The following is a 20,289-nucleotide window of genomic DNA, read 5'->3' as shown; positions in this document are numbered from 1 at the left end:
ATTCTCTATCATCAGACTCTCCCCTAAGAGAAGTCTGTGTCCGATCCACATGCTCCTCTGCAGCAGTCGGCTTTCCCCCATCTCCTAGTTTAAAAATTGCTCTACAACCTTTTTAATGTTTAGTGCCAGCAGTCTGGTTCCACTTTTGGTTTAGGTGGAGCCCATCTCTCCTGTATAGGCTCTTCCCATCCCAGAAGTTTCCCCAGTTCCTAATGAACTTAAACCCCTCCTCTCTACACCATCGTCTCATCCACGCATTGAGACTCTGAAGCTCTGCCTGCCTACCTGGCCCTGCGCGTGGAACTGGGAGCATTTCTGAGAATGCCACCATAGAGATCCTGGATTTCAGTCTCTTCCCTAGCAGCCTAAATTTGGCTTCCAGGACATGTCTCGTACCCTTCCCTATGTCATTGGTACCTACATGTACCACGACCACCGGCTCCTCCCCAGCACTACACATAAGTCTGTCTAGATGCCTCGAGAGATCCGCAACCTTCGCACCAGGCAGGCAAGTCACCATACGGTTCTCCCAGTCATCACAAACCCAGCTATCTACGTTTCTAATGATCGAATCTCCCATTACTAAGACCTGCCTTTTCCTAGAAACTGGAGTTCCCTCTCCCGGGGAGGTAACCTCAGTGCGAGAGGCAACCCTAGCACCATCTGGAAGGAGGGTCCTATGTACAGGGGGTCTCCTATATACGTTGGGGTTGCATTCTTGAAAAGGGTGATGGATACTAAAACAACACATACCGGGGAATTTTTCCCCAAAAGAAATAATGGAATAAGAGGAGGATGCGTTCACAACTTCACACTCGCCTACAACAATGCTCTTTTCACCTAAACACTGTCCCTTTTTACAGTGACAGATTCTACAGTACACATTTTACACACACAACATTGAATAAAATAATGTAGAACCCTAATACCGTTCAAACACAGAAAATTTTAATACCATATAAAACAGTGTCAATTACGCTAAACTTAAGTAGGGGTGGAGGCTGGATTTTCTTTGGGTGGCTTTTCCATGGCTGGCTTTTTGGTTGCAGAAGTCTTAAAAAAGGATTTTATCGACATCTACTCTCCTGCATGAATCTTTGAATGGTAGATCTCCCTGTAGCAAGCCACTGCAACATTGAGAGCCCTGGAGACTTTGGCAGACCATTCTTGAAAAGGATCACTGCTCTATATGATTTCCATCATCTCATCCAGCAATCCAAAGAAACGGGAGAGATTCTTTGTCATCAGGCTCCTGGCTTCCTGCCCTGCGTCATCGTCATCATCATCCTTGCTTTATTTGGATATCTGTTGTTGGTCCAGCTCAATCAGTTCCTCATTTGTCAGTTGCTGAGCATGAAACTCCAACAACTCCTCTACATCCTCCTCCACCTCCTTGAAGCCAACATCCTTCAGCAACTTGATAATTTCTTGCTCGAGAGCAGGAACGGCGTCAAATCCCACAAAGCTGTGGCCAACATCTGGCCATGCATGGTGCCAAACGCCATTCATACATTGCGAAGTGTCCTCTTCCCATGACACATCAATGTTTTCCATGCCGTTCAAGATGTTATAAGACTTCCAAAACTCCTTTACACTGGGCTTTCCTTCACCTGCCATCTCCTTAATTAGCATGGAGAATGTCCTCCATAGATAGTAACCTTGAATGTGGCCATTACACCCTGGTCCATAGGCTGCAGCAATGATGTGCTGTTGGGTGGCAAAAATAGGACCTTGATGTTCGGGCAAAGAGCTTTGCAGTCCAGTTCATGGGCACTTGAATTATCCAGCAGAAGGAGAACCTTAAATGCCAAATTTTCCTTCTGACAGTAAGCCTTAAATTTAGGGACAGCACGGTCTACAAACCACTCACAGAAAATTTTGCATGTCCTCCAGGCCTTTCTGTTCGACTTCCAAATTATGGGGAGACAAGACTTGACGTACCCCTCATTGCTCTTGGGTTTTCAGTGTGGTAGTCAAGCAAGGGCTTCAACTTGTAATTGCCTTCTGCATTTCCCCCAAGCAGAAGGGTTAAGCAGTCTTTTGAGGCTTTGAACCCAGGAGCAGTCTTCTCGTCACGAGAAATGTAAGTCCTGTTGGCATCTTCTTCCAGTAAAGGCCTGTCTCATCAACGTTAAAAACTTGTTTTGCAGAGTAGCCACCTTCTGAAACAATTGTGTTTAGCTGCGTAGGAAACATTTCAGCTGCTTCTTCATCCACAGTAGCTGCTTTTCCTGTGAGTTTTACATTATGTAGATTGGCGCACGTCTGAAATCCGTGGAACCACCCACAACTAGCATTGAAGGTCTCCTTTTCTGCTGTTGAGCTCTCTCCCTCTCTTTCCTTTAGATTGTTATACAAGCTTTTGGCCTTGTCCTGAATCAAGCTTAAACTCACAGGCATTTTCTTTTCATGGAGGTCATCAATCCAGTCAGCCAGCAAGCATTCAATTTTCTCCATTGTACTGCTGCTTTGTTTCGTTATCTTCATTGATGACAATTATGTAGCACTTCTAGTGCTTTCACGAATTCAATCAGCACTCTTAAAAATTGAGCATACCATCGAACCAGGCAAACCGACAATACGAGCAATGTCGGCTGCACGTTCACCTCTTTCAATACACTTTATAACATCTAATTTCACTTCTAATGTTACACTTTTGCATTGCCTCTTAGACACGGGCACACCCGTAACACTTTGAATGTGTTTTGCCCTCATGATGGGTACAGGACAGTACTGTACTTGGGGCTGCCCTGTCTCTTCCTGCCTAGTTCCACCCTCTCCTCCGAGCGCCCCGTCCCCACTCCTCCCCGCGCTTCCTGAATGCCACCTAACAGCTGATCACAGCATTCAGTAGGCACTGGGAGGGAGGGGGAGGAGTTGATCAGCGGCCCTGTGGGCTGCCAGCAGACACAGCTACAGTACTGTACTGTACAATAGGGGAACATGTTCCAATTCATGTCAGTGCTGATCCATGCAAATGAAAGATATGCGGATCAGGGCCAGCATGAATTGGAACACGTTCCTCTATTGATGAGCAATGGGTATCCGAAACAACAGATAAGGGAGAGACTTATACTGGGGACCCCCTGTATTGCCCTACTGTATGTCCTTTTCCTCCGTGCATGTTCCCTCTTCTCCCTGGAATTGATTCTGAACTCACTTACTATAGTTTTGCACAGCTTTTTAATCCATTTTTTTTCTGGCATGCAATTGATCACCTTGGATTGATGGGTACCAGCACTCATAGAAAGTTGTTATTCAGCTCTAAACTATGCCAAAACTGAGTGATCCTTCCCTATTCCTTTTCATGGATCCTTAAGGAAAGAAGTCAGCTTCCTCTCAAGGTTGGGAGTCAGAGAACAAGTGCCAGCATCACTTCCAGAAAAGGTGTTTGTTTCTGTTTTCTTAGGGTCTGTGTCCCATTCTTGAGCCTTGAAGGCAGAACTGGTACCTCTGGAGAATTGATACTGGGATGGTTCCCAGGGGTTCCCAGAGCTGTGAGGCACCTTGCTACCACCTACCCTTATCATGAGGAGCCCTTGTTAGTGCCTACTGTGGGTCAGCTTTCCAGCTCCACTGGCCATGGGCAACATAAGCTCACCCACCCGGTGCCCACTGTCTCTCTACAGGTTATCAATAGGCACACTCCAACCCCCGAGCCCTCCAAATGTCAGTGTGTCCAGCCCCGATCCACTAGACACTCACAGTATTAACAGATCCTCAACTTCCAAAGAAAGGGTACACTCCATCTTACCAGTTCCACTTCACTGGCGGCTGGACCTCTGGACAGTATGTGTAGGAGTCCCATTCTCCAGGCCCCAACTGTCAGTGCTTCATTGCAGACATATCAGTCCCTGTAAGAGCTCTCTTTACACATCAACGTGAGGGAACTGAGGGTGGTGAGCCTAGCCTGCCAGGTATTCCAACTCCACTTGGAGGGCAACTGTGTGTCGGTCCTTACACAGAACACAACAACAGTGTTTTGCATAAACAGGTAGGACAGAGTGCACTCCTCTTCCCCAGGAATGCCAGGAAGTTCTTTTTCTATGGGAATTCTGCATAGCCCACTTGATCCACCTTGAAACGTCCTACCTTCTGGGGTCGCAGAACAAGTTAACCAATCATCTCAGCAGAGCCTTTCCCAACCATCATGAATGGTCCATTTGCCCAGACATCATGAGCACCATTTTTCAGAGGTGGGGAACTCCTTAGGTAGACCTGTTCATGACAAAGCGTGACACGAAGTGTCTTTGGTTCTGCTCCTTCCTAGGTCACATTCCAGGTACGCTCATAAATGCCTTTCTACTCTCTTGGACGGTCCACCTCTTCTATGCATTCCCTCACATCCCTCTCATACTCAGAGTCCTGCTGAAGGTCAGAAGGGACAAGGACATGCCTTATCCTGATAGCCCCAGCCCAGCCACATCAGCACTGGTTCACCACCCTCCTAGATCTCTTGGTGGACACGCCAGTCAGCCTGCCCCGGGCTTCCAGACCTGATCTCTCAGGGCCATCTATGTCATCTGAACTTCGAGTCTCTTCATCTCATGGCGTGGAAGCTCCATGGCTGAATCCCACAGAACTGGCATGCTCTGAGCCTGTTTGCAGGGTGCTTTTAGGGACCAGGAAACTGTCCACTAGAACCACTTACCTGGAAAAGTGGAAGAGAGTCTCGATCTGGTCAGCACAAAAGACGATTTTGCCTACTCAGTCAACACTGCCTTTAATCCTAGATTACCTACTTCATTTGAAACAGCAAGGCCTAATAGTATCATCTGTTAGGGTCCATCTAGCTGCAGTGTCGGCCTTTCACCCATAGGTGAACAGCTTCTCAAACTTGATCAGTGGCTGTTTCCTTAAGGGACTGGAGGGCTATACCCTCAGGTATGCCCACCACACTCTCTGTGGGACCTCAACTTGATGTTTGCAAGGCTAACAGGACCCCCATTTGAACCGCTGGCAACATGCTCTCTCATAGACTCATAGACTTTAAGGTCAGAAGGGACCATTATGATCATCTAGTCTGACCTCCTGCACAACGCAGGCCACAGAATCTCACCCATCCACTTCTATAACAAACCCCTAGCCTATGTCTGAGTTATTGAAGTCCCCAAATTGTGGTTTGAAGACCTCAAGCTGCAGAGAATCCTCCAGCAAGTGACCCGTGCCCCATGCTGCAGAGGAAGGCGAAAAACCTCCAGGGCCTCTGCTAATCTGCCCTGGAGGAAAATTCCTTCCCTACCCCAAATATGGCGATCAGTTAAACCCTGAGCATGTGGGCAAGACTCACCAGCCAGCACCCAGGAAAGAATTCTCTGTAGTAACTCAGATCCCACCCCATCTAACATCCCATCACAGACCACTGGGCATACTTACCTGCTGAAAGATCAATTGCTAAATTAATTTGCCAAAATTAGGCTATCCCATCATACCATCCCCTCCATAAATTTATCAAGCTTAGTCTTAAAGCCAGATATGTCTTTTGCCCCCACTACTCCCCTTGGAAGGCTGTTCCAGAACTTCACTCCTCTAATGGTTAGAAACCTTCATCTAATTTCAAGTCTAAACTTCCTAGTGTCCAGTTTATATCCATTTGTTCTTGTGTCCACATTGTTACTAAGCTTAAATAATTCCTCTCCCTCCCTAATATTAATCCCTCTGATATATTTATAAAGAGCAATCATATCCCCCCTCAACCTTCTTTTGGTTTGGCTAAACAAGCCAAGCTCTTTCAGTCTCCTTTCATAAGACAGGTTTTCCATTCCTCGGATCATCCTAGTAGCCCGTCTCTGAACCTGTTCCAGTTTGAATTCATCCTTCTTAAACATGGGAGACCAGAACTGCACACAGTATTCCAGATGAGGTCTCACCAGTGCCTTATATAACGGTACTAACACCTCCTTATCTTTGCTGGAAATTCCTCGCCTGATGCATCCTAAAACCGCATTAGCTTTTTTAACGGCCATATCACATTGGCGGCTCATAGTCATCCTGTGATCAACCAATACTCCGAGATCCTTCTCCTCCTCTGTTACTTCCAATTGATGCGTCCCCAATTTATAACTAAAATTCTTGTTATTAATCCCTAAATGCATGACCTTGCACTTTTCACTATTAAATTTCATTCTATTACTATTACTCCAGTTTACAAGGTCATCCAGATCTTCCTGTATGATATCCCGGTCCTTCTCTGTGTTAGCAATACCTCCCAGCTTTGTGTCATCCACCTGTCCTGGAAGATGGCTTTCCTGGTCATATTACTTCGGCTAGAAGGGTCTCAGAGATCCGAGCTCTGACTTTAGAACCACCGTACATAGTTTTCTTCAAGACAAGGTTCAGCGGTGGCCACACCCAGCCTTCATGCCAAAGGTGATCTCACAATTCCATAGTAACCACGATATCTTCCTACCTGTCTTCTATCAGAAGCCACAGGCTAACCGGGAAGAACAGAGACTTCGCTTGCTAGATGTTAGGTGTGCACTAGCCTTTTACAGAGAAAGGACTAAACCCTTTCCGAAATCCACTCAACTTTTCGTAGCTATTGCAGACAGAATGAAAGGCCTGCCAATCTCGGCCCAGGGAATTTCGCTGTGGATCAGTGCCTGTATCTGCACATGCTATGACCTAGGGATGGTCCCAGCTCCTTCACCGACAGCCCATTCTACAGCAGCAGCGTTTGTGGCACAAGTCCCGATTCAGGACATATGTAGAGTGGCAACATAGTCGTCAGTCCACACTTTTTTGCATCCCACTAGGCCAGTGGTCCCCAAATGTTTTACTGTGCCCCCCCATACCCTGTCTGTGCGCCCCCCCCCGAGCTGGGACAGGAGAAGGGCCTTAGCTCGGGGGGGGGGTGGACACGGACAGGAGTAAGGAGGCCACACCTGGGGCCGGGGCCAGCAGTCAGTGCCCCAGGGGCAGAGACAGGTGTGCTCCCTCCCCACTCCCACGGGGGTTGGCCTGTGCCCCAGCCGCACCCTCCTGAGTGTTCCTCTGTGCCTCCCTGGAGGGGGGGGGGTGCCCCACAGTTTCCGGACCTCTGCTCTACCCATCACCCAGAAGCTAGAGATGATGTGGATTTCAGCCAAGTGGTGTTACAGTCCTTCTGCCAATGAACTCTGACCCCTCCCTGCACAATTGCTTGGGAGTCACCTACATTGGAATGTACATGAGCAAGCACTCGAAGAAAAAATCCTTACTAACCTTTCATAACTCTTGTTCTTCAAGATGTGTTCCTCATGTCCATTGCAAACCCTCCCCCCTTCATGCTCCTCTGTCAGACTTAACTGGCAAGAAGGAACTGAGGGGGCAGCGTGTCATCGGGGGCGCAACTTCAGAGGGCACCAGAGTTGACCCAACATACTACTGAGTGAAAAACTTTCCAGTGGCGGTGCTCAGGTCGAGCACACACTTACTTTGGAATGGACATGAGCAACACATCTCGAACATCAGTTATGGAAAGTCAGTAACCATTTTTTATGCCCCCTACATCGTCTATGGCAGACTATTTTAAGCTCTTCCAAGACCTTATGAAGAGGATGGCAGATACCTTGCAAATATCTCTAGAGGAGTTAAGAGACATACACCATAAGCTGCTGGATATTTTACATGCATCCTATTCCTCGAGGATAGCCCTCCCTATCACTGAGGTGCTTTTGGATCCATGCTGCTAAGCTCATATGGCAAATGCCAGCATTGGCCACACCAACATGCAAAAGGGCCAATAAAAATACTATGTATTTCCCCCAAGGGTACGGAATTTCTTTTCTCCCACCTTCCACCTAATTCCATCATGATTGACGCAGTGAATTACCATGGCCGCCAATATCCTTCCAAATCAACTCCTTATGATAGGGATTGGAAGCGGCTTGACTTATCTGGGACAAAGGCCTACTCTTCTGCTACTTTGCAATTCAGAATTTCAAACTCCAAGGCCTTAATGGCAAAGTACAACTATATGAACTGTGCCAAATTTAACACTTTTATTGACCATCTATGGAGTCACAACGAGAACAGTTCCAAGCCGTTATCAGTGAGGAGCAGTTAGTGGCCAAAACAACACTTCAGACAGCACTTGATTTGGCTGATACAGCGGCCCATTCCATCTCAACAGCAGTTGTGATGCGGCGAGCTTCGTGGTTGCATCTTTCAGGTTTCCTGAAGGAGGTTCAGACAACTGTTGAAGACCTCTCCTTCGAAGGCTCTAAGTTGTTTGCTGAGAAGACCGATGCCTCACTCGACATAAATCCCCAGGGACTGAAGTGAGGCTCTGGAGTCCTTAAGCATATGCCTGGACAAAAACGAAAATGTAGTCTTCTCACAAACCATGTACACCACAGTTTCTGCCACACCTCTATTAGGAACCACAGAGAAAATTTTCAAATTTCAGAGGCTCAAACAATCAGTCATGTGTCAGTTGAGAACACAGAAGGGAAGCTCTGCAACAGTCGCAGCCCACAGACACTTGCTCAGTCTGGAGGTCTCTGCATCTCCCCAGTCAGTGGAGAGAACTCCAAGTGTGGGTCACTCTTCAGTGCACAGGACAGGCAGATGACAGGATTGTCTTCTCTGATCAGAGATACGGTGGGGAGTAAATCCTAGTCCTCCAAACCTCTTAACTCCCTCCATCTCTAAGGTAAAAAGATTCTTGGTCCTGTCTCATGTTTTTAGAGGTCCTAACTTGGTTAACAATTCTTCTAAGAGAGCCAGAAAAGAATCCAGCTCAGACTCCCACAGCTGCAATGGCTCTGCAATGCCAAAAGTAGTACAAGTATTTTTGGTCAGAATCTAGGTAGGAATTACTCTTGAGTACACATGGAAAGCAAACCAATAAATAAGTTGCCACTTCTACAGCATAGTATTTCTAATCATAACCACGCTAGGAGAGCTGTAGCCATATAAGGTCCTTTTACCTGTGCTGCGCAGTGCATACTCATCCTAGAGTGCACTGCTGTGCTCTACCACCTGCACCAATGACTTCCTGTCCTCCTTTCCACTTCCACTCCCTCCTGCTGGCTTGGACCACTTTCTTCACAGTTCCACTACGTGTACATATTCACTATGAGGACAATAATCTGGAATTCAGTAACTAGGGAACGAGCAGATTTTCATTGCCATTCATGTTCTTATCCTGCCCTCGCCACTCTAGTGACTGACCACCTTCTGGTTCTGCACTAAGTGATGTGGCTAACATCGGTCACCTGTGTTTTTTCTCTTTCCTTCCTACTACTAGTTTTTTATTTTTCATGGCGGCTGTGTTTACGTACGTGTGTGTGTGTGTTTACATGTGTGTTTACTGAAGGCAGGTTGAACAAGTGTGATGTGTAATTGGAACAGAAAGTAGTGACATTTGAGGTACCTCCTTTTTCCCTGGGGAGCTTGTTCCACATCTGGGACTAGGCCCTGAGGAAAGCTTCATCTCTGGCACAGATGAGCTTTACGTTTGGGATGGACAGTTTCAGTGTGCCTGAGGAGTGGAGTTATTGACCCTGGTCTTCATCCTGGAGCTTCAGGTGACCTTTTAGGTATCCTGGGCTCAAACCACAGAACTTCTTGGGAAGGACAGAGTTCTTGAATTTGATGCTATTCTATAGGGGAGCCATTATATAGGGCAGCTGTTCTTCAGGTTTAGTTCTGGGTTTGTAACCTGTATTTTGTCGGCTGCATGCAGCCTTTTACTTTCATCTAACAGGTCTACTGCTTGAATGAGATACAATAGCAGTTAAAATTCCTGTCTGTGTTCCAGGGAAGGTATCAATCAGGACATGCTACAGATATCTCCCTGTGTCACTGAACAGTTCATTGAGTTGTTGTGTCACTACAGTCCTGACCAGGTTTTAGAGACACTGCAGGTTCTGGAGTTCTACAGACTGGAAGAGACCATTCAGGTAAGGCTGGTACACCGTGAGTGCTCATCCACATTCAGTCAGATTTTAGTAAAGGTGTTTAAACTTAGTTAAATGCAGTTCCTGTCAAATGAATTTCTGTCATGTTTAGGCAGTCAGCATGGACAGGACAAACAGAGCTATACTCCAAGCTAGGCTCCAGTCTAAGTCACAATTATATTAGCCTAGTTCTTAATTGTCATTCTTACATGGTTAGGAAATAAAGAAAAATTGGGAAACACTGTAAAATCTGATTCTAACATGCTTTGATCCTATTCATGATGTTGCCTGTGTGGTGTGAGAGAGCAGTTTAGCTGCTGCTGTATTTAAAACTTAACTTACTAATTTCCAAATTCAGTTCTCAGCTCATTGAGGAGAGAATCTAAGTCTTCAGAATGGAATCTTTACCTCTGTCATTTGGTTAGATCAGGGGTGAGCAAACTTTTTGGCCTGAGGGCCACATTGGGGAATAGAAATTGTATGGTGGGCCATGAATGCTCACAGAATTGGGGTTGGGGTGCAGGAGGGTGCTCTAGGCTGGGACTGAGGGGTTTGGAGATCAGGAGGAGGATCAGGAGTGCGGTGCAGGGGGTTGGGGCGTGAGGAGAGGCTCAGTGGGTGCAGGCTCTGAACGCCGCTTTCCTCAAGCGGCTCCCGGAAGCAGTGGCATGTCCCTTCTCCGGCTCCTATGCGGAGGTGCAGCCAGGTGCCTCTGCACACTGCCTCATCCACAGGCACCGCCCCTGCAGCTCCCATTGGAGTGCATAGGAGCTGGAGCGGGGCCATGCCGTGGCTTTCGGGAGCAGGGCCGAGCCGCCTGGTGCGGCCCCCAACCCAGTGCTCTGGCCGGAGCAGGGCTGAGCCGCCTGGTGAGGCCCCTGACCCAGCATCAGAGCGGGGCCGAGCCATGTTTGCCCACCCCTGGGTTAGATCCTGTGTAAAGCGGTTGTTTTAGAGAATGTCTTTCAAGCCAATACAATCAGATTATATATGAAACAGGCTGCAAACATACAAACATTCACATTCTAATGGCAGTATGTGGTGTTTCCTTTACATGTAACTAGGTTATGCGAATAGAGCTCTCTATTGTGACTGGTAAAAGTGTTGGAAGGTGCTTGAAACCATAAGAGACTGGTACTTCTGTAGGCAGCACTTTACTGCTGGTAGAGATTCTTATTGTCCTGTATTTGATTATTATGGCTCATAATTTTTCCTTGATTTTGATTTTTGTTTGTTTCTGTTTAAGCTTTGAATTCCCTTTTTAATAGTTATAGTGTGTAATTAGGAATGAAGACACTCCATCTGGTGTGAAAACGTCTGTGTGCCTCAGATGGATAATATCCAGGATTATGAGCACATGGATGCACGGGAGATGTGAAGTCCACTGTGACCAATGCAATCTCTCCATCTAACAACAGAAACAGTAGATTCTTTAAAATAGACTTTTTTTTTGCCCAGATTACCCAGAAACACCTGCTCCATGAAGCTTCCTCCTACCTGCTGGAGAAGAAAGGAGATGTTCATGGTGCCTTCCTAGTAATGCTTGAGGTATAGTAAACTGAGGTCCTGTATTCAAAAGCTGAACACTTCTGCTAAAATGATCAGCACCGAAATAGGTTGTGTTGAAACTAAAATGTTATTAGTTTTCAGTGTTGTTCTGCTGAGATGAATGAGGGCAATATTGTATTAATTTAGATGGCATAAAGGGCCGCCCAAAGAGTCAGAGGTGGTAATGGGACCCTGAAACTGTCCAATATTAAACAGGTGTAAACAAGGTTCAGTGTTTGATTTACAGAGACCTCAGCCTGTTTAGTATCATGGCAAACACACTGAGTCCTTTTTAACCTTTTATTAAAGATACAGAAGAGAGAGAAACAGTTTTCTCAGCATTTTAAATGTAAAGAGTTAAGTGAGGCTTTCATTTTAACAACTTCCCTTTCCCTTAGAGAATCTCTGGAAGGAAAAAACTCCTTGTTTGGCAGTTTCTTATTTGGTAATAACTGTCGTTTTTGGGGAAAAGAGAAAAACTTAGTTGATAGGTGGAGCTGTTTTGTTGTTGTTTGTTAAAGTCCAGTCCAGTTTCCTAGAAGACAAAACAAGACAAAACACACAAAAGGGAAGAAAAAAAGAACAACAAAGTTAGCAAATGCAGCGTCTGTGTCTGGTGTCAGCTCTCACTTGCAGCCTCATTTCACTTAGCTGCCTTTTTCTGGTCACAGGATGCAAAATATACAGCATTGGCTGGCTGAGCCAGACTCTTACTAGACAAGGAAAAAGAAGAGAGATGTAAGAATAGAAATAAATAGGGTAGGGAAGGAAAATTACAAATTGGGGGATGGAGGGAAGGCGGAGTCTCACATTTCCAGGTGGTGTTTGGGATTTAGCAGGATCAGGTAGAGGTGGAGGTGGTGATGTCATCTGAGTCCCTCTCTGTGGCCCAGTCTGGTCAGGACATCTCTCAGAATTAGGATGAAGAAGGTCCAGGGTCCCAGGAGACAATGGGGGTGGCACCTATGATGATGAAGCTCACTCCCTTCCCCTGGCTCTCATCTTTAGTCAGCCAGTGGTCTCTTTTTAGGACCCCAAAAGGGATTGATAGCTGGAATATCCCATACCCTTATTATTTTGTTTACCAGTTAGGTCTAATTCTGACACACGAGTTTGGGTTCATTGGTTTCAGGCCCCACACTTCTCTTGTTTACCAGGCATGATCTGAAAACAGTTCCTGAATTATAGCAGAAGGCCTTTTTGTTCAAACTAGCCTTTTTGTCTCACTTTTGCCCCTTTACCCATCAACATTTACTGTTACGGATTATTGTGACATTTTATGAGTTTTCACTCACTTCTGACAGTTGAATTCACAATTATGATAAATCAGTAGGTCTAGTTATTACAGCAGCAGTTAGCTTTTGTCAGAGCTATGTTCCAGGCTGTCTGCAGACTCAGCAGACATCTCTGTGTTTGTTTACATTTGCTTTACATTTTGAATGTTGTCTTTTGTAACAGATTGAGACTTGATTTTGATTTTCTTAGTCAAAGTTTAACTTGCAGGTTGTTCCCCATGTATGAGGGAGAGTCTGTGCACTGCATTAGTCATGCTCAGGCAGCAAAGTGCCCTTTGTATAAACCCTGTGACTTTAACGGTCTAAGATATATTTTGATTTGTTTTAGCAACTACAAAGCAAGTTGTTGGTGCTTACACATGAAATTGAAGGTAAGCTGTTGGTTTTGATTTTAATTAAAAATTATTTTACCTTCAGTTTTTCCATGAGATGTGTGTTCTTTGAAATAGAAGTGCTAGAAGTTAAAATGCTAACTTAGCTATCAGCAATTCAAGCGAACTTTCATCATCCAGCGATTCTCAGATTTTTAACTCACAAGAGCCTCAATGGATTGTTACAGTTCAGTTGCTGCTCTGTGATCCCTTGTGGTCACGATTGGCACTGTGGTGACCTGCCAGAAATTTATCTCATGATTCGAATTTCACAACAGAAAGATCTGACAGCTCATTATTTTTGTCCTTGAAAATGAGAAACATCTGGCAGTAATTGATCCCATTTCAGGATTCCAGGGATAGAGAAATCTTCCACATAGTGATCCTTTCATCTTACAGATTGAGAGTCTTCTTGGTTGAAGAAACAATGAGAAAAAAGACTACATTATATATTCTGGAGTTATGGACTACCAAAAAGTCCCTCAATCCCTTATAAAGCGGTCACGAGGAGCTAAATGTGAGCTTTTATGAGAAACTACAATCCTGTCACATCTTAGTGGTTTGATGCATTTGCATTTAGCAGTGTGCATGGTGAATAAGATAGCTAATACAGTCAGCATTTTACTCATACTTCTGTTTCCTTTTAAATTGTGTCTTTTTACACAAAGCAGAATTAGCCCGTACAGCCCATTGCCACAGGATATAGTTGAGACCAAGAGCTTACTAGGAATAAAAAGCCATCAGACATGTATATAGATGACAACATCTATAGTTATATTAGATAGGACAAACATGATATGATATAACCTCTCTCCTGTTTCAGGAATAAGCCAACCATTAACTTGTCAGGGTATAGAAAGAAACTTCTTCTTCGAGTGCTTTCCCTGTGCATGCTCCACTCCAGGTGACAGTGCGTCCTGGCGCCGTTGATAGATCTTCGGTAGCAGTGTCTGGTTGGGATGCACGCACTCAGCTGCTGTCTTGCGGTGTCGTTAGGGTCTGCCTGAGCGCGCGCATCCTGTACCCCTCTCAGTTCCTTTTCAATCGTCCTCAGCTGAAGACGGGACTTGGGGCAGTGGTCATCTCTTCCCTGGTTACTGTAGGAAATAAGTAGAGAAAAATAGAAATAGTTAGCTAGCCATTTCCCAGTTCTCCCTTTCCTTTAGCATAGTTCATTAGTTTAAAAAAAAAATTTTTTTTCCTCCAGTTAGTCTCTTGTTGAGACTTCCCTGCCCGCTCATACTTTCATTATGCCAGGGTCGCCAGGCTTTAAGAAATGTTGCTCCTGCGAGGAGTCTGCCACGGTCTGACGGGCACTCACTCTGCATTAAATGCCTTGGCAAGATGCACATCCCTGCGAAGTGTCTCCACTGCACCATCTTAAAAACTAGAGCTTGTCATGACACAGACTTGTGGCTAAAAAGGCTCCTCAGGGAGACAGCTCTACAGCTGCCTACGGAAAATGGCAGTAAACCCTCTCCCTCAGGCTCCCCTGCCAAGTCAGAACAGCCTGGGAGCACGGCTTCACCCTTTCACGGGAAGAGGCAGGAAGCCCTAATGTCTCCTCTCAGAGACACTCAAAAGTGTAAAAGATCTCCTGCAGGGTCTTTACCCTTGGTGCTGCTAGCACCAAGAACAGACAACTCTGACCGCCCCTGCACTTCAGAAGCAACTCACATGGGGCTTAAAAGCAGGGACCCGACTTCCCAGAAGCTCTCCTCGGCATTGGTCCCTCCGGCACCGACAATGGGCCCGGTGCCGGCAACGTGTTCCACGCGGTGCCGACAAGAAAGTCGGCACCAAGCCTGCCTGCCACCCCTGGAGCAGTTTCAGACCCCCTGTGGGGCACTTACAAATGTCTCATGGCTCCTGCAAAAGAAACTAAAATCATTCTGGGCTGCCACTCACATCCACACTCTGCAGCACACCAGCCTAGGGAGCAGCAACAATTCCTGCATCAGCAGGATATCTCTGTGGCCCCTGAGCCTGACTCTCCTCTCCTCCACGTGGAATACTCACTCTTTGAACAGCAGCTCTCACCACCTGACCTGGCTACTTTCACTGATAGTGAGAACAGCACACTGCAGCAGGCAGAGTTCTCCCTGCCTGAGTCTCCCCCTCCACCAGAGCTGTACATACCCCAAGACATGGCGCATCATAAGAATCAGCCTCAGTTTCCCTACTTTGTCCCCCAGTGGCCGGGACCCAACTTTTCCTACCCGGTGCCCTGGCCTCAGTGGTACCCGTGGTCAGCTCCTGCCACTGCTCCTCCTTGCGCCCCTTCTACCGGACCACAAGCTCACCTATGTCTCCGGCTCCATCAACATCTAGAGCTTCTGAACCCCCTCCTGAAGAGGTGGGCTATGAACCTTCCCGAATTTACCGGCTCCTGCCTCGCCATCAGCCACAGAAGACGCCCTCATGCCTCCACCTCCACAAAACATGGAGGACTTTAAGCAATTCCAGGAACTTTTCAAGAGAATGGCACTCAGCCAGGACATCCCTTTGGAGGAAGTCCAGAAGACCACAACATAGACTCCTCAAAATCCTCCAACCCTCTGCACCCTCAAAGATCACACTATCCATAAATGAAGCTCTCCTAGAACCAGCTGATACTCTCTGGCAGACCCCTGCCTCCATTTCACCAACATGCAAGAAAGCTGAACGTAAATACAACGTGCCCACGAGGGACATTGATTTCTTTTCCCACCCACTTCTCTTGTGGTGGATGCAGTGACATAGAGAACAAAGCATAAGAACGGCAATACTGGGTCAGACCAAAGGTCCATCCAGTCCAGTATCCTGTCTACCGACAGTGGCCAATGCCAGGTGCCCCAGAGGGAGTGAACCTAACAAGTAATGATCAAGTGAGCTCTCTCCTGCCATCCATCTCCACCCTCTGACAAACAGAGGCTAGGGACACCATTCCTTACCCATCCTGGCTAATAGCCGTTAATGGACTTTACCTCCATGAATTTATCTAGTTCTCTTTTAAACCCTCTTATAGTCCTAGCCTTCACAACCTCCTCAGGCAAGGAGTTCCACAGGTTGACTGCACTGTGTGAAGAACTTCCTTTTATTTGTTTTAAACCTGCTGCCCATTAATTTAATTTGGTGGCCCCTAATTCTTATATTATGGGAACAAGTAAATAACTTTTCCTTATTCACTTTCTCCACATCACTCATGATTTTATATACCTCTATCATATCCCCCCTTAGTCTCCTCTTTTCCAAGCTGAAAAGTCCTAGCCTCTTTAATCTCTCTTCATATGGGACCCTTTCCAAACCCCGAATCATTTTAGTTGCCCTTTTCTGAACTTTTTTCTAATGGCAGTATATCTTTTTTGAGATAGGACCACACATCTGTACGCAGTATTCAAGATGTGGGCGTACCATGGATTTATATAAGGGCAATAAGAGATTCTCTGTCTTACTCTCTATCCCTTTTTTAATGATTTCTAACGTCCTGTTTGCTTTTTTGACTGCAACTGCACACTGCATAGACATCTTCAGAGAACTATCCACGATGACTCCAAGATCTTTTTCCTGATTAGTTGTAGCTAAATTAGCCCCCATGATATTATATGTATAGTTGGGGTTATTTTTTCCAATGTGCATTACTTTACATTTATCCACATTAAATTTCATTTGCCATTTTGTTGCCCAATCACTTAGTTTTGTGAGATCTTTTTGAAGTTCTTCACAATCTGCTTTGGTCTTAACTATCTTGAGCAGTTTAGTATCATCTGCAAACTTTGCCATCTCACTGTTTACCCCATTCTCCAGATCATTTATGAATAAATGGAATAGGATTGGTCCTAGGACTGACCCTTGGGGAACACCACTAGTTACCCCTCTCCATTCTGAAAATTTACCATTTATTGCTACCCTTTGTTCCCTGTCTTTTAACCAGTTCTCAATCCATGAAAGGCTCTTCCCTCTTATCCCATAACAACTTAATTTATGTAAGAGTCTTCTGTGTGGGACCTTGTCAAAGGCTTTCTGGAAATCTAAGGACACTATTAAAAAAAATTGAGTCCTTGTGGCATCTTAGAGACTAACAATTTTATTTGGGCATAAGCTTTTGTGGGCTAGAACCCTCTTCATCAGATGTATGAAGTAAAAAATACAGTAGGTATAAATAAATGAAAGGATGGGGGTGCTTTACCAAGTGTTAGGTCAGTCTAACGAGATAAATATGTCCACTGGATTCCCCTTGTCCACATGTTTGTTTGACTCCTTCAAAGAACTCTAATAGATTAGTAAGACATGATTTCCCTTTACAGAAACCATGTTGACTTTTGCCCAACAAGTTATGTTCTTCTATGTGTCTGACAATTTTATTCTTTACTATTGTTTCAACAGATTTGCCCGGTACTGACTTTAGACTTACCGCCTGTAATTGCCAGGATCACCTCTAGAGCCCTTTTTAAATATTGGCGTTATATTAGCTAGCTTCCAGTCATTGCGTACAGAAGCCATTTAAAGGACGGGTTACAAACCATAGTTAATAGTTCTGCAATTTCACATTTTAGTTCTTTCAGAACTCTTGGGTGAATGCCATCGGGTCCCGATGACTTGTTAATGTTGAGTTTATCAATTAATTCCAAAACCTCCTCCAGTGACACTTCAATCTGTGACAATTCCTCAGATCTGTCACCTACAAAGGACGGCTCAGGTTTGGGAATCTCCCTAACATTCTCAGCCGTGGAGACTGAAGCAAAGAATCCATTTAGTTTCTCTGCAATGACTTTATTGTCTTTAAGCACTCCTTTTGTATCTCGATCATCAAGGGGCCCCACTGATTGTTTAGCAGGCTTCCTGCTTCTGATTTACTTAAAAAACATTACCTTTCGAGTTTTTGACTAGCTGTTCTTCAAACTCCTTTTTGGCATTTCTTATTACATTTTTACACTTAATTTGGCAGTGTTTATGCTCCTTTCTATTTACCTCACTAGGATTTGACTTCCACTTTTTAAAAGATGTCTTTTTATCTCACTGCTTCTTTTACATGGTTGTTAAGCCACAGTGGCTCTTTTTTAGTTCTTTTACTGTGGTTTTTTAATTTGAGGTATACATTTAAGTTGGGCCTCTATTATTGTGTCTTTGAAAAGTGTCCATGCAGCTTGCAGGGATTTCACTCTAGTCACTGTACCTTTTAATTTCTGTTTAACTAACCTCATTTTTGCATAGTTCCCCTTTCTGAAATTAAATGCCACAGTGTTGGGCTGTGAGGTGTTCTTCCCACCACAGGAATGTTAAATGTTGTTGTTATATTATTATCACAATTTCCAAGCGGTCCTGTTATAGTTACCTCTTGAACCAGCTCCTGTGCTCCACTCAGGACTAAATCGAGAATTGCCTCTCCCCATGTGAGTTCCTGTACCATCTGCTCCAAGAAGCAGTCATTTAAAGTATCAAGAAATTTCGTCTCTGTATTTCGTCCTGAGGTGACATGTACCCAGTCAATATGGGGATAATTGAAATCCCCCACTATTATCGAGTTCTTTATTTTGATAGCCTCTCTAATCTCCCTTAGCATTTCATCATCACTATCACTGTCCTGGTCAGGTTATATTCTTATTGGAGCATGAAATTACTATCCATAGAGATTCTATGGAACATGTGGATTCCTTTAAGGTTTTTACTTCAATAGAATCTACATTTTCTTTCACATATAGTGCCACTCCCCCCCGCACAACCTGTTCTGTCCTTCCGGTATATTTTGTACCCCGGAATGATTGTGCCGCATTGATTGTCCCCACTCCACCAGGTTTCTGTGATGCCTATTATATCAATATCCTCCTTTAACACGAGGCACTCTAGTTCACCCATCTTATTATTTAGACTTCTAGCATTTGTGTACAAGTACTTTAAAAACTTGTCACTGTTTGTTTGTCTGCCCTTTTCTGATGTATCAGATTCTTTTTTATGTGAATGTTTCTGGTCTGATCTGGCCCATACTTTATCCTTTTCCATCCTCTCCTCCTGACTAGAACCTAGAGAATCTCCATCAATAGACTCTCCTCTAAGAGAAGTCTCTGTCTGATCCACGTGCTCTGCTGCAGCAATCAGCTTTCCCCAACTCTCAGTTTAAAAACTGGTCTGCAACCTTTTTAATGTTAAGTGCTAGCACTCTGGATCCACTTTGGTTTAGGTGGAGCCCATCTTACCAGCCCACTCCGCAGGACAAGGACCTCACATGCGTTGACCTCCTGGGACTCCAGGTTTATACCTCTTCTACTCTACAATTTAGAATTGCAAATTATTCCGCCCTCCTTGCAAGCTATGACTGACAACTACAACAGGCTCTTTGATTTTGCCTCCCATATACCGGAGGACAGGAGAGCAGACTTCAAGTCAGTCCTCGTCGAAGGTCAATTGGTGTCTAGGGCGGCACTGCAAGCGCCCATGGACATAGCTGATCAGCAGCCCAAACCGCTACCACTGCTGTGGTAATGCGCCGGTTTTCCTGGCTCTTGGCATCCGGTATCCCCAAAGATTTGCAGACCGAAGTGAAGGATCCCCCCTTTGACAAAGATAAACTCTTTTCCAAAAAAAGACGAAGTTCTTCACACTATGAAAGACCCTAGAGCTACTTTGTGCACGTTGGGCATATACCCATTCATCCCCAGGAGACCACAGTATCACCGACCCCAGTCCAGACCGTATGACACTGGGAGAAACCGCAACAAACCTCCTAGGCACAAGCAAAACCAGGTGCAACCAACTACTTCCCATCCATCGGGAAACAAACAATTCTGAAGTGCTGGTCAGGGGTCTGCATGACCACCCCTTGATTCTGCCACCTATTTTCCATTTGGCTACCGCCTCCAGGCTTTCCACGATGTCTGGCAACAGATCACGCAGGACTGCTGGGTCCTGGAAATAGTTCAGTCAGGTTACTCCATCCCTTTCCTGTCTTCCCTGCCCACCCTTTCCCTTTCCCTGTCCCTCTTCAGGGACCCCCTCTCATGAGCACCTTCTCCGCGTGGAGGTGGCTCATCTTCTCCACCTAGGTGCAGTCGAAAACGTACCGACGCAACATCAGGGAAAAGGATTCTACTCCTACTAGTTCTACTCCCAAAAGAAAGGCGGGGGGTGGAGACCTATATTAGATCTACACCGACTGAAGAACTTTGTACGTGTACAAAAATTCAAGATGGTCACATTGGGCACAGTAATACCTGT

The 20,289-nt window shown here is 45.4% G+C and overlaps 1 protein-coding gene across 4 annotated transcripts in view; it reads left to right on the top strand.

The window, feature by feature from the left end:
- Window positions 1–20,289, top strand: part of VPS8 (VPS8 subunit of CORVET complex) — a 254,665-nt gene that overhangs the window by 157,077 nt on the left and 77,299 nt on the right. For all 4 annotated transcript variants that reach the window (XM_045030079.1, XM_045030078.1, XM_045030077.1 and 1 more), the window contains 3 exons: window positions 9,746–9,887; window positions 11,343–11,432; window positions 13,056–13,098. In XM_045030079.1, coding sequence (XP_044886014.1) covers window positions 9,746–9,887; window positions 11,343–11,432; window positions 13,056–13,098 — 275 coding nt within the window. The remainder of the gene's footprint in view (window positions 1–9,745; window positions 9,888–11,342; window positions 11,433–13,055; window positions 13,099–20,289) is intronic.

Source organism: Mauremys mutica, chromosome 9, assembly GCF_020497125.1.
Source record: "Mauremys mutica isolate MM-2020 ecotype Southern chromosome 9, ASM2049712v1, whole genome shotgun sequence".
NCBI classification, from domain to species: domain Eukaryota; kingdom Metazoa; phylum Chordata; order Testudines; family Geoemydidae; genus Mauremys; species Mauremys mutica.
The sequence above is the reverse complement of the archived record's forward strand: the minus strand, read 5'-3'. Positions and strand labels throughout refer to the sequence as shown.